Source organism: Schistocerca piceifrons, unplaced genomic scaffold, assembly GCF_021461385.2.
Source record: "Schistocerca piceifrons isolate TAMUIC-IGC-003096 unplaced genomic scaffold, iqSchPice1.1 HiC_scaffold_730, whole genome shotgun sequence".
Taxonomy (NCBI): domain Eukaryota; kingdom Metazoa; phylum Arthropoda; class Insecta; order Orthoptera; family Acrididae; genus Schistocerca; species Schistocerca piceifrons.
Window position 1 is genome coordinate 90,356 of NW_025728982.1, and position 14,700 is coordinate 105,055.

A 14,700-nucleotide genomic window follows, 5' to 3' on the forward strand; every position below is an offset into this window, starting at 1 on the left:
TAAGCAGTACACAGGTTTTTTAGACTTTGGTGGGGAAGTGCCTCAGTAAAAGAAGTAATAGAGCCATCTGAGGTTCTGGTTTTCATGCTTGTCTCTATTAAAGGCAAATTTAAATGCCTGATTGCATATTTCTTTATCAACGGTGTACAGGTAAATAATCAGGCCACACTGATAAAATCTGCTTTAGAGAGGCTGCATAGTTCTGGCATTAGGGTTTGGTGTGTTACATGTGATGGCTGTAAGGTAAATATAAGCACTTTACGTTCACTTGACTGTACTTTAAATTTTTCCAAGGGTGAATTTAAAAGCTACTTTCCTCATCCTGTGGAAAAATACAATGTTTAGTGTATCTTGGACATGTGTCATATGATTAAGTTTGCCAGAAATGCTCTAGCAGAAGTATCTGCTATTGAGTCTCCAACTGGCATTATTAGATGGCATTTCATTGAGCAATTGAACAAGGTACAACAAGAAGAAGGTATGACATTTGCCAAAAAACTCTCAGGACAACATATAAGTAGTGTAAATAGAAAAATGAATGTTTCATTAGCTGCACAGACTTTGAGTTCTAGCGTGGCAGATAGTATAGAGTTTTTGAGGAGGGTTGGTGATCCGAATTTTAAAGGAAGTGAAGCAACAGTAGAATTTTTGTATTATGTTGATAGGATTTCTGATATTCTGAACTCCAGAAATCCATTAGGTAAAGGGTATAAGAGCCCCCCTGAGACTTGACAACAAATCTTATTGGCTTGGTATTTTCAGACACTGAAAATTATATCAAAAGCTTAAAAATCATTGGTGTTCCATTGCTGCTCCATGCAAGAAATGTTAAATCTGCATTAGAATGTATTTATCTCTATGCTTTTCCCAAAATGGCCAATAATGCATTTGTAAATTTTGTTAACTAGGGAAAACTGTTTAAAACAAGTGACTGCATGTACTCTGTTGTAGAATCCTCAGAAACTGTTTCAGATGTTTGTGATTGCTGGGGATATGCGTCAGAAATATATACAGGCCAAGATTTTGCATTGTGTTAAAATTAAATTTGTAGATTACCCATTTCCTGCTCCTGCTCATGATTACCATTATGAAATTGGGATTGAGGATTTACATCAGACTCAACTTGTTTGTAAGATTGCATCCCTGTACTCCTGCACATGCTTAAAAACATATGGGAAAAAAGCCCGCTGAGAAAATTTTAAACAACAAATCAAGTATAAGGCAGAAGTTAAATAAACTCATATTGTTTAACCATGTATAGTGCTCAAATTGGAAAAGATTATGTATTGGGACATTTCATGCAGATGGGTGTGACATTTTGACAGATTTTTTAAAACTATTTTGTCCATAGATTTGTTGTTGTATAATGATGAACTTCAAACGATGAATCACATTGAAGTAAAATTAACTCTTTACATCCTGTGTAGATATTGTAACAAAATTATAATTATTTATTATATAAGCTTATTTTAAGATGTTGGGTGTTACAAAATATGCACTTGCATTAAAAACAAGTGATTTGTGTGAAATTAAAGTTCTGAGACTTATTTGACAGTTAGCTTTCAGTGTGAGAAAATATTTCCCTCAATAACTATGTTAACTTGAATTTTTCACTTTAAGAAAACAGTTTAATCACAGAATGGGTGTGATCTAATGGAGTATGCAGTGGCCCTATGTTTCAAACAGTAATGTTTGTGGATACTCTGAAACATAAGAGCAATAAAATTGTTACTCCCTTAATTCTTGTTTTAATACTTTTTAGAATGAACACAATGTTCCAATTGATCGTAAGCATTCTTATTACTTTAGAACCATTCTAGAGTAACGGGGCCTGATTCAGGCAAAACCTAATTTTCTTAATTTTGTCTTTATTTTGCTAGGGGGTCTTTCTATTATATTTTCCTGTGTTGAGGGAGGGGGGAGGGGAAGAGAATGCAAATAATCATATAGAATTATCTTTCTAGCACTACAAAGTACTGAATACAGTGATTACAGTTACACTTGGAAATCTAGGAAATTTCAAAAAATGGTTCAAATGGCTCTGAGCACTATGGGACTTAACATCTATGGTCATTAGTCCCCTAGAACTTACAACTACTTAAGCCTAACTAACCTAAGGACATCACACAACACCCAGTCATCACGAGGCAGAGAAAATCCCTGACCCCGCTGGGAACCGAACCCGGGCGCGGGAAGCAAGAATGCTACCAAACGACCACAAGTTGCGGATTAGGAAATTTCAGTACTCATGTTACATGCCTAATTTTCATCAACATTTACCTTAATTATACAGTTACACTTTTTGCTGATTTGAACTGTGTACTACATGTTAAAAAGATTTTGTTTGGTCATAGTAATAAAAGCATTTCACTTTTTTTTTTAGGTCATGTCCCATATGGAACTGAAATTATCAAGTTACAATGACAAAGGAAGGAATTAACATTAAGGAATCTTACTTCACAGAAATTATGTAACAATGGTTACACTTTTTGCAAGTTAACTTTAACATAAACCATTTAGTTTTCCATTAAGAGTGAAAGCAGTTGCACGAGTCATGTAAAGAACAAAGTTTCCCATAGGGAACTAAAGTATTTTACATTTGAGTTATTGCAGACCCAAAGTATTGTGATCTTCATATTTCTATTTAAAAAAGTTTGTAACTCAAATTCACAGACATTTTGGAATCTGTACATACATGTGTGTAACAACGTACTTTTCATGTGTCATGTGGAACCTTTAATTTTCTGGTTTAAATATAATTTATTTCATGAATTACCTTTAATACCGACAATGTCTGAATGCAATATTTGCCATTTAGAAGAAGAAATATTAGTGTACAGAATAACAAACCTCATGAAAAATGCGAGAGATTGTAATGTACCGAACCTGGAATGGCTCTTTATCAATAGCAGGTAAAAAGAAGGCTTCTATTAGATGTTCAACGAAACCAGTCGGTACCTCTTAATTCACCATACAGGTGATACAGTAATAAAAGAATTTACTTTTTTCAGAATTTCTGCTAAGTATTGAAAGTGTGAAGACCTATTCAATAAGTATTTTCTTTACCAATAACCTGTAGTACAAGCACATGTATAAGCAGGTAATTAAGGGAGTCAAGACTTATGTTAAAATTAAAGATACTGACTGGCATTACTTGCTCACAAAACAGTGTAGCTGCTGTTCAGTTTATGCTGTAAGTGGTGTACCCAATGCGATTCCTGGAGGACATAATATTCTGTTATCCTATGGGAATGCACTGCTACCACACCTGTTGAAAGTAAGTTATGCTGTGGAATAGTTGTATCAGACGTCTGTACCAGAAAACAAATCTCCACTGTGACACCCTCATGTTCTTGGTATGCTATTAGCTATTATTACAGGAATACTCTTCACATGGAGGAGGGGGAGGGGGAGGGGGCGAGAGAGAGAGAGAGAGAGAGAGAGAGAGAGATGGGAGAAAATCATGTTCTTAGGAGGAGCAAGCTTTACAGCAGCATATGCTGTTAAAAGCATAGTGAGATTCTCTTTTTCATCATTTCCAACGTTGTGCACAACTTTCTTGCACTTTTATTTTATCACATTTTTCCCTTGAGAAGAGAGAGGAAGAAGAAAAAAAAGAAAAAGTAAGCGAGCGTTCATAAGAACTGAAAACTCTACTTGTGTCATTTGTTATTTTCAAAATGTTACTCTCTTTCCAAATGCTGTTCTATTTTTTCACACCAATTCTGAATGTCTTAGGTTATTACATATTATTTACTGTACATTGTCCAGCAATACTTCTGTTGTTACTGGATAGTTTGTAATTTGGCACTACCTTTGTACCACTGGTATTGGCTAGTGTACTTTTGCAGATAAGAAAATCGACTGGACTAGAATGTCCTGTCAGTATAGGACAAATTCAGACAATATGGAACTTTTTACACTAAATTTGCAATATAATGTCACCCTTGTCTAACACAGATTGTAGCAGCCATTGGGGTGCCTGCGTGGCCAGCTTCTACAGCTTTCGCTTTCAGGTTTGTTTTTTGCTTGGGCCATATCATGACAACCACTCATTCCAGTGATTGACACCATGTCAAAGACTGGAACCAAGATTCACAGAAATAAAATTCCATGGTTGTAATTCATAGTGTAATTAATTTTGCTCACTGACATGTTTTGAATTCAATTTTAAAATAAAACCATGATACCAGTCATTATTTGGGTGTCAGACTGGAAAACTACAGTTTTAAGACACCCCAACCTTAAAATTAACAGCTGTGATCAATGTTATTTTCAACAAGTTCCTTCACTTCCTACATCATCATGGATCAGTCCAATATAATATTATTACTACACTTAACTTCCAAATGATACCAGTTATGCATTTAAGAGGAGCCTTAACGTTGGCCTTTGTGTTTGTCTCATTTAAATGTATTTCTAGTCTCGTATCAAAGACTGAAGCACTGTCAAAAACTGGTGCTTCTACCTTATCACTCAGTTAAAATACACTGTGACATATACAGGCGTTAATAAAATCATGGCATTTAAATTTCTGGTCAAAGAGAGAGCCAAATTCGTAAGTGAATGTTGCAATTACAGTGTCAGCATATATGGAGATCGGTAATGCATCACTTCAGATAAAGAAAAATAACAGTTTTTCCGTTTATAACTAAGTAATACTTTAATAGTTCAGTTGTAATTTCTGTTGTCAGTAAAGATACGCCAAAGCAAACGATGTCAACTTTTTTTCAAGACACGTCTTCACTATTTTCCACACTTGATTTTCCGAATTATACCTGTAGTTAAAAGCTTTGGCAACCAAGGTAATTTGTTGAGCTCCATTGAATCTTAAATAGTATTTTAAAACGGGCAAATAAGTAAAGCACTCATAAAATTAATAGTAAACAATTTATAGGTCAGCTTGTCAAACTTCCAAAACACACTCGAATTTAGGAATTTCATAGCAGAACTGTCACTGTTTTTTCTCACTAGATTAGAAACACTTCATTATGTTGATGTGTAGATATCTAGAACATCCAATATAAAAGACTTATCAGGGCGCAGAACGAAAAACATTTTCATCCGTGTTTTGACACTTCGTTTTTCGCCAAATTCAGATATGGCGGACACTCAATGATATGATCTTTGGCTGGCACGCGCTAGAGCCATCTGTCGGTAGGTCCGGTAGTTGAGCATCCCTCATTTCGCTAGCTTTAGACGCCTGTGGCGCGGAGGCAAAGGTCACTCTACATATAAATAGTATCTTTGATGTGAAGATTTTGTTGACGTCTACATTTGAAAGGTTAACGAGTTGTGTTTACACGGCTATTCGAAAATAAGAAAATAAATAAATATCTTTACAAACTCATTAATAGTTGCAGTTTGTGTTTTTTATGTACCCGTAATTCCCACGCAATATATACGGTTACTTCTCACAGTAATAACGGTAGTATAGGACGTCGGCGCATACATAAAGCCTAGTTGACTTAAAGGTTAAGATATATTTGCATCTCGGCGCTTCTCGACGTTTGGTTTCAATAACGTTGCGTTTTGTGTGGACAATATGAAGATTGTTACATGCGTCGCACCTGTTAATATTGCAGTTATAAAATACTGTGAGTTCAGTTTTGTTATACTGTACATCACTTTCCTTTTTACGTGACTGAAGTTCACTTTACTAGTCCATAGAGACGTTTCGGCGTCGTGTATTTGGTTCCAATCACGTCAGATGAAAACTTTCAATTATAAAGCATCTTTACATTACTACGAAGTTGTCTTCTGCTTCAAGAATGATAACATTCTGTTAAGAAAATATTGTAGAACGTAACGTGTAAAGGAAATGTACGAAATTTATCAACTGTGTTAGCTTCTATCACAGCTATCACTATTACCTTTATAAAACAATAATTTGAAAATACACTGTAGAGCCACCGACAATTTCGAAGGCCGGCAGATAAGAAATGCCAGATATCTTGGCTGTTTAATTCTGTCGAAAATAAATAGTTTGTGCGTGGCAGTTAACATTTTACTGTCTGAGGGGCCCCTTTCATTGGGAAAAGTATTTTTTATGGCACTACACCAAGCGTAAGAGAATTTGTACCAGGAGTATCCTTCACACAAAACTTTTTTAAAAAACAATTTCTCATAGAATTACAAACTTTAAAAATTCAGCGCCATTGAATTGTAAAGAAATGCAGAGGGGCAAATACCTGATGGAGAAGGAGACAAGGTATAAGATGGTATACCTTCATTCCTTGTTAAGTAAAATGAAAATGTTAAGCGTGTCTATAGGGCTGCCAAGAAAACTATATGCATGGATCAACGATGACTCACTTTTGTATTGCGAGAGATCGACACTTTGGTTGAACTACGCATGCCTTGTACATACAGACTTAGAGTAAGGATCTATTTATCTACAAAGTAGTAAGTTAGAGCCATCAGAAATATGATGTTTATATATGTAAAGAAAACATGCGGAGAATATGTTATGGTTGGTTTTCAAGCAGGTCTTTATTTCCACTCATAGAAATGTCAGATGTTGATGTGTAACCCTCCTCTTCAGTCATGAACTGGGTGGATAAACAGTGACTGGGCATACCAGATATAGACATCTGGTTGTAGAGAGCAGTTTAATTAAATTCATAGGACTTATGAGATGAGTGTTCCCACTGCTTTTATTGTCCCCAGATGATAGGTTGTGACATACTTCTCATCATGACTTCTGAATGGTGTGAGTACTGGTCTTAGTAAGTATTTGATGTTGACCACAAAATGAGGACCTATGCTCTGGAGATGAGACACTATGAAAGAAAAAGTTTGTTTGCGATCGTGTCAATGAAATAATTAAAGAAAGACTCACACGGAATAAAACGATCTACGAAAGTAGCGGTTTGAGTAATACCTGGAATGTACATCATTTTTTAGTATAAAAGTCTGTGAATCGGCGGGTAATAAACCTCCTGTACTTGAACTAGCTGCTAAAAGCGACATTCGAATGAGAGAGTGTTCTCAGACAATAAACAATAAAGATAAATCTGTTACTGTGATGCAAACGAACATTTGCTGCATTAGGAACAAAGTATTACAATTAGAACATTTGTGCAGTATTGAAAACGTTGATGTTGTTTGTATCTCAGAACATTGGCTGACAGACGATCAAGTACAATATTTTGTTCCTCAGGGGTATGCTGTTGGAGACATTATGTGTAGAAGTGAAAGAAAGAATGGAGGTGCCCTAATATTTGTTAAAGATAGTATAATGTTTACTAAAATAGATGTTAGCTCTTACTGTGCAGAACTAGATGGAGAATTTAGCTGTATAAGACTAAACGTAGAGAATACCATAATTGTTAGCTTATATAGATCACCAGGAGGAAATGTAAATACATTTTTCGAAAGATTTGAGCTGCTTATGAGGAAAATACTAAAATCTAACATAAAACTAATTATCTGTGGTGATTTCAACATTGAAATGGCCAACAGTGATGAACATGTTACTAGAACGTTTTTTAATATCTTAAGATCACTAAATTTACAATGTACAAATTACGCACCAACACGGGATAAGGCGTGCTTAGATAATATTATAGTAAATTTTTCTAGAGATATGTACGACGTCAGACTTGCCAGTGGAGCCCTAACTGATCATGAACCATTGATTTTAACATTCTCCTGTTGCCTAAATCAGACAAATCAGTCAGAATCAAGTCTAATGCCACATGGGTAAGAGGGCAGAAAGATGAATATATTAATTTATTTATTGACAGAATATCTTATGTTAACTGGGACTTTGTATACAACACACAACCTGGAAAGGGTGCTGGTGAAATGGTGTTTAACAAATTCCTGGAAATACTCATAGAGTTATGGTACTCCTGCTCACCATTAATCAAAAGTAGCCCTAAACATAAACAGAAAAACAAACAGCTAAAATGGTATACAGATGAGCTAGCTCTCACTAGGGAGGAGATGCTCAAACTGTACAGAATATATAAAAATTCTTTTAAAGAAGGACCTGAGCTAGATAATACTTCTTATAGAGCTTATCTAAAATGTAAAAAAATCTACAAAGACAAACTGTCCTTGGCCAAAAAAACAAGCATGTGAACATTACATTGAAAGTGCTCCCAACAAATGTAAAGCAGCATGGGATATCATCAAGCAATATAATTCACAAACCCATACACAAGATGCAATGCTGGTCCCAGAAGAAGTAAATAATTACTTCCTAACCTCAGTGAGTGAGCTGAAAAACAAAATCAAACAAAATGGCACTTGTGCACTAGATCATCTTTGTGCTGTGCCCCATAGTATGAATACTTTCCACTGGAATGTTGTCACCCCAGAGGATATTGTAAAAGCTGTGGCAAGGTTCACCAACTCCAAAAGCATGGACTTTTATTGGTTTTCTAATTATCTAATGAAAAAAATAATACACCTTATCTGTCAACCTCTTTCTTTTATTTTTAATATTTGTTTAGAATCTGGAGTTTTCCCAGATGCACTCAAAACTGCTAAAGTAATACCGGTCTTTAAAAAGGGAGATAAGCATCTGCCCCAAAACTATCGACCAGTTTCTATTGTCCCAATTTTTTCTAAAGTTTTTGAATATGTAATGTACAGTCAACTAAATAACTATTTTGATAAGCATGATCTCCTCTCCAACAGACAATTTGCATATCAGCATGGTAAAAACACCACTACTGCTGTCACTGAGGTTGTTAACCAGGTGATAACTGCATTCGAAAATAAGGATCTAGTGTCAGTCGTACTGTGCGATCTTAGCAAAGCCTTCGACTGCATACCATCTAACACCCTACTTGCAAAACTGGCATACACAAACCATCTTTGGATGTAATCGAATCATACTTAAGTAACAGGAGACAGTATGTATCAATTAAAAATAGATGCTCCTCACTTAAGGAAGTTCGGACTGGAGTGCCTCAGGGCTCGGTCCTAGGTCCTTTTCTGTTTATCATTGCAATTAATGACTTACCTTACCATGTAGGAGCAAATTCAGTTGTGTGTTATGCAGATGATACACCGTTGCTCAATACAAACCTGACACAACAGAACTGCATCAGGCAGCACAGGAAAAACTAGAACTAGTAATGGATTGGTTTTCTTCTAATGAACTCCTGTGTAATCCTGATAAAACACAAGAGCTAATTCTGGGTTTAACTACAGCTGTTGAAAGCAAATCAATAAAATTATTAGGATTCCACATTGACTCAAAATTAAACTGGGAGGAACACATTAGCCATATCTGCAAGAGAATAGCAAGAGTGTGTTATCTCATCTGGAGACTGACAGAGATAGTCACTGATGAGTATCTAAAGGTGGTATATTTTGGCCTCTTTCAGTCACACATTTCCTACGGCATATTGTTATGGGGACATTCTTGCTTTGTCAGTGAAATTCTGAAAATTCAAAAAAAAGTAATTAGAATAATAAGCAAAGCTAAGCCCAAGGAACACTGCCATCCCCTCTTTATCAAGCACATGATATTAACTGTGGTGAATCTATACATCTACACAGCCCTGCTTTATGTCAAAAGCAACTTAAATGAGTTCGAGACCAGAGAGAACATACATCCCCACAACACCAGAGGCAGACTGGACTTTGACATACCAAGACACAGACTCACAAAGACTGCAAACTCACACAAAATAATGAGTTTAAAACTCTTCAATAAACTTCCAGCATCTGCTCGGTCACTGACCAATAATATTTTCAAACGTAAGGTTTATGACTGGCTTCTCAAACACCCATTTTATAAGATAACAGAATATTTTGAAATAAGCATTGACATTAGTATATAAGAATATTCCTAAAAGAAAAGGAATTAAATTGTAAAAACTTTACTGTAAAGTTGTTGTTAATTGTATATTTAATGTTCAGACCTATTCCGCTGTAAGTGGTCAATGGTGAATAAACTGAATCATAAACTGAATCAATCCTCAACAGTGAGGTTGAATGTTCATAGTGTTGAATGTGACATCAGAAATACTATTTACTCAAAACAAAAGATAAAAGTTTACATTTGCTTATCAATTGCTGATTCAGCAACAAACGAGTCAGGACTGCTGAGCACATAAATTTAAGAATAGAACTGAACCTCAAAAAATCAGTTTTCTGTAACAATACTTTACAATATTAAAGGAAAAGGGAAAGTTCCAAAATACAGAATTAGGATTAACAAATAGGGAAGAAATAAAAGGTAACAATTTTCTTCCTGTTGCTGGAGCAGTGTTTCACTAAAACTTGCAAAGTTTGTGTGTTTTTTTTTTTTTTGATCACAGGAAATTGCTGTGTACATAATCCTGTGTAAAGAAGGTAAAAGTAAATCAAGATTCTCAGTTCAGTCTATCAACATGTCTTGAAGGATCAGTTAAAATCTAGACCATGGACTCACTCTTTTTTTTTTTTTTTTTAGTAGTTTATTCTTCTAATGATCATTTTACAATAATATAGGGTTCAATCATTCCTCTAGGGAGCATCTTACAGTGACACATTATTTGTCATCATAGGCCTAATATAATGAAAAGAAATAGATTAAAAAATATACATACTCTCACATATATAAGTATACTTAAAGACATCCTCCTGAATATGAGGTCAGTGACTTCACAACTCACCCGCCTTATTCAGTTGCTCCGTATTGTATGATGTTCTTTGATGTAAACACAGTTTTACTCTTCTTCACTACACATTTATAGGACCCTGCCCCCCTGATGCTCCTGGAATCATGACTTCCCGTTAAAGCCCTTGCTCTAACTCTAGTGCATTCTGAAAACTGACTGTTCATGTCTTCCCTTCAGTCCAATGACAAACTGAGTCCACATGCCCCCATGATGAGTGCAATGTTGAACTCAGAAGAATGAAAAGTCATTACTGTCGTACTCTACAGATCTTGGCACATGATTTTCTTGCAAAAACATTTAAGTACTGTGATGTGACAAGGTAATGTAATCTTCTTTCATTATTGATTACTCTGAATCCTCTAAGTAATACTTAATTGTGTAGTACGCATTACTTATAAACAATGCTTTAGCTGCCATTTTAAACAGGTGCATTTTAGAATTTGTTTACATCTCCTCTGGCAATTTATTGTACAATCTTATTCGCCACTGCAAAATGCTGCTTTGTTGATTTTTTTTATTTATTTATTTATTTTTTTTTTTTATTTTCCTTGGTAAATGTAAGCCCATACTGGCTCTTGTTCCATAAATATGTAAAGAACAAGTAGTGAAATACTTAGTAAGGTTATCTTTTATACAGGGTGAATCGCCTAAAAATTGCACTGCAGATACTGCATAAATGGAAAGTGCTATTGATGTGTGGTTTTCACAGAATGGATTGGTAGCCAGGAGCTCATATTGCTAGCAAATGAACAGATTGTAATAATACTTAGAAAGTGTATTTTTTGTGCAAACATACACTTTTTTAAATGGTACAATGCCTGTTGACATTAACAGACAAAAGGAGGATACATAAAAATGTCAGTGATGTTTGTTCCAGGAGTTATCTACAAAATATCGTATTTTGAAAAGTTCCCACACTGAAGAACAATTTAAGTGCATACACTAGTTACCTGACTTCTGAACAGTAACAAGACAACTGACCATCACAGGTTGTGTTCAAAATGACCACCAGCAGTGGCAATACTCACTTCCAGTCTGGTGTGGAATGAATGCTACGCATGTGCTAGCATTTCAGCAGTGTCTGAGCAGGTTTCAGTAATATCTCACTGAATATCATTGGATGTAGTTGGTATGTCCTTGTAGACAGCATCTTTCAGACTTCCTCACAGAAGAAAGGCTACAGATGTCAGATCAGGGGAATGGGCTGGCCAAGGTACAGGTCCTCTGCGTCCAATCCAAAGATTTGGAAGCAATTCGTGAAAACATGCTGTAGTACTTCTTGCAATATGGGCTGGGAGTAATGTCTTCTAGCAACCATGGAAGGTGGTCTGTTAGGAGGGTGTGATGCTTGTGCACGTTCAGTATTCCACCTATGAGAAATAGACCTATAAGCTGTTGGTTCACTATTCCACACCACAAATTTACACTCCATGGACACAGATATTTCACCTGATGAAACCACCAGGGATTGTCAACACACCAATAGTCCTTGTTTCGGCAATTTACGAGACCATGATTGGTAAATGTGGCTTCTTCACTAAACAAGACACATGATACATCTGGAGTATCCTGTGGTAATGCCCACATACAGAAGTTAGCATGATTCTTTTACTCATTTCCATGCAGCTCTTGATGGAGAGATGTGATGGGAATGGAACCTGTGTTGCCGGAGAATGCATAGGACACTTCCCTGACATACGACCCTCCCTCAAGTGATTGTGTGGGGGCTAACATGCAGATCAAGTGTGAAAGATTGTTGATGTCTGTTGAGATATCTGTCCACGTGCACCATACAAGAATGAACTGAATTCTTCCTATACTCTCCATATACCATGAGCATGTCAGCTTGTTCTGCATTGGTAAATCCCATTGTTCACTCACAACCTGCTGCTTAGACTGTCATACATTAACTGACTAACAAGTCACATTGCACTCAAGGAATGCACAAGCACACTATAAGTAAACGTAATCACATTGTACATAGTAACTTTGCAGGTTGAATGGCATGAAGAAATTTCAGCATAGAAACTTTCCAAAATAAAATATCTCGTAAATGACTCACACTAGAATCCTGTGACGAACGCCACAGACATTCTAATTTACCCTACTTTTAGTTTGTTAATGTCAATAGACATTGTTCTATATAAATAATGTATATTTGAACAAAAAATATTCTTTCTAAGTATTATTACTATCTGTTTATTGTCTAACAATATGAGCCCCTGACTATCAATCCATTCTGTGGAAAACGTATGTCACTAGTACTTTCCATTTCCACAATATTTGTGGTGCAAGTTTTAGGTGATTCACCCTGTATGTACAACAGATTGGTAGATGTACTCATTTAGTGCAGTAAGGATACTCAGTTTTTTAAACAGTACTGTACAATCAGCCTGACTTATACTTCTAGTTAATATTCTTACAGCCCTTTTCTGCAGTTTAAAACAGTATCTGTATTTTGTACTTTTGATTCCAAGAGAAGAAACCTATTGCTAAGAACTGAAATGTATGTAGGAATTGTATGTCACCACAAGACACTGACTGATACAAACCAATGATAGAACCCAAAGAGCAAAACATGCATATTACAAGCTTTTTGCCAGTATCTTCATGTATTCATTCCATCTCTAAAAACTTTTTGCTTGTTACACCATCTATACAATTATCAACTGTACTAAATGTGACAGAACTGTCTCCCTCTTTATACTGAAGTGCACACTGGTGCATACTGTTGTTTGTTGGCTCAGTACAAGTAAAAACTAAAGTACTATATTTCAACTTGAAATATATGTACATGTTCTTATTGCGGAGTGTAATATAATTGCCTGTGCTGTGTTTGAAAGAACCATTCCAGCAATTGCCTAAAATGATTTAGGAAAACCTAAATGATGGACAGAGTATGAGCAACCGTTCTCTCACATCTGAGGCCACTGACTTAACAAATACCGTACATTACAACATTTGGTTCCAACGTAATATATAATGACAAACTGCCTATTGGCTTCCGTCTCAGGTTCTTCGGCTGACGTTCATCTAATGATTTTTCTGACGTTTCGCCAGCACGAGTGGCTGGCATTGTCAAAGCTTTGACAATATCAGCCACTCGTGCTGGCGAAACGTCAGAAAAATCATTAGATGAACGTCAGCCGAAGAACCCGAGACAGAAGCCAATTGGCAGTTTGTCAACAAGTGACCACGAAAGCCTCAACAATTTTGTAATATACAATGCTCCGTGGCTGTACATAGTTGGAACAATTTGGTTTGATAATATGGGAAAATAGGTGTACACTGTTCATTATGTCTCCAAGTTTGCTGACACTATTCACAGCCATCTTCACACATTTAATTTGACCTCTAGGCATCCATTCTGAACAATAGTATAAATCCTCAAATGGGATGGAACCTGGTTTGACAGCATCGAAGCAAAATTTATCTAACACCTGGTAGTCATTGTAGAAAGGATGGACATGGCCTCCCAGTGCATGTTACAACCACAGCAGTCCCACAGGTTCAACATGGAAGTTGTTCAGCTGTGTTCTAAGTAGGTATTATGTGCAGATGTCATACACCTCTCATGACTATCAAAGTTAATTTGAGGCCTGTGAATCACTGAGACGGGATGTGCTTACCTATGACATGAACCCAATTGAGCATACTTGAAACTATCTTGAATTAGCAGTGCATTGTCACAGAAACTCTCCTTATATAGATTGGGTTCCCTCAGGAGGGCTGCCTGCGAAGATTCGAACAGGCTTAAGCAGCAATTCTTGACTATCTCGAGGTCCACTTGCTGATAAGGATACAAGTATGATACATTGTATGGTTGGAGCAGCATAGAATTGTTTTGGTTATTGATTTGCTTTTTTTTTTCAATTTGTTTGTAACTTTTCGTTTATATAAATGATTGCACTGCCAAATTACCAGTTACTGAATAACAAAGAGAGTAGAAGTATCAGGGAAGGTAGGTCACTGGATTGTGACCATGCAGTTCCCTCCTTCATGGGTCAAAAAACTGAAGAGCATACAGGTGAGTCGCCACTCCCTCTATTCCACTATATCACCAGAAGCAACTGAA

General features: G+C 36.1%; 1 protein-coding gene across 4 annotated transcripts in view; it reads left to right on the forward strand.

Annotated features, from left to right (window-relative positions):
- The first annotated feature begins 5,250 nt into the window (after positions 1–5,250).
- LOC124770046 (diphosphomevalonate decarboxylase-like) overlaps positions 5,251–14,700 on the forward strand; it is a 68,699-nt gene continuing 59,249 nt past the window's right edge. The window contains exon 1 of one of the 4 annotated variants that reach the window (XM_047249174.1): positions 5,251–5,284. Coding sequence is in view for 1 of the 4 variants with exons in the window: in XM_047249172.1 (XP_047105128.1) it covers positions 5,546–5,597 (52 nt within the window). In the remaining 3 variants the exon portion in view is untranslated. Of the gene's footprint in view, positions 5,285–5,402; positions 5,598–10,870; positions 10,945–14,700 lie in introns of those variants that run through there. The other 3 variants (XM_047249172.1, XM_047249176.1, XM_047249175.1) reach the window with 3 other exon arrangements.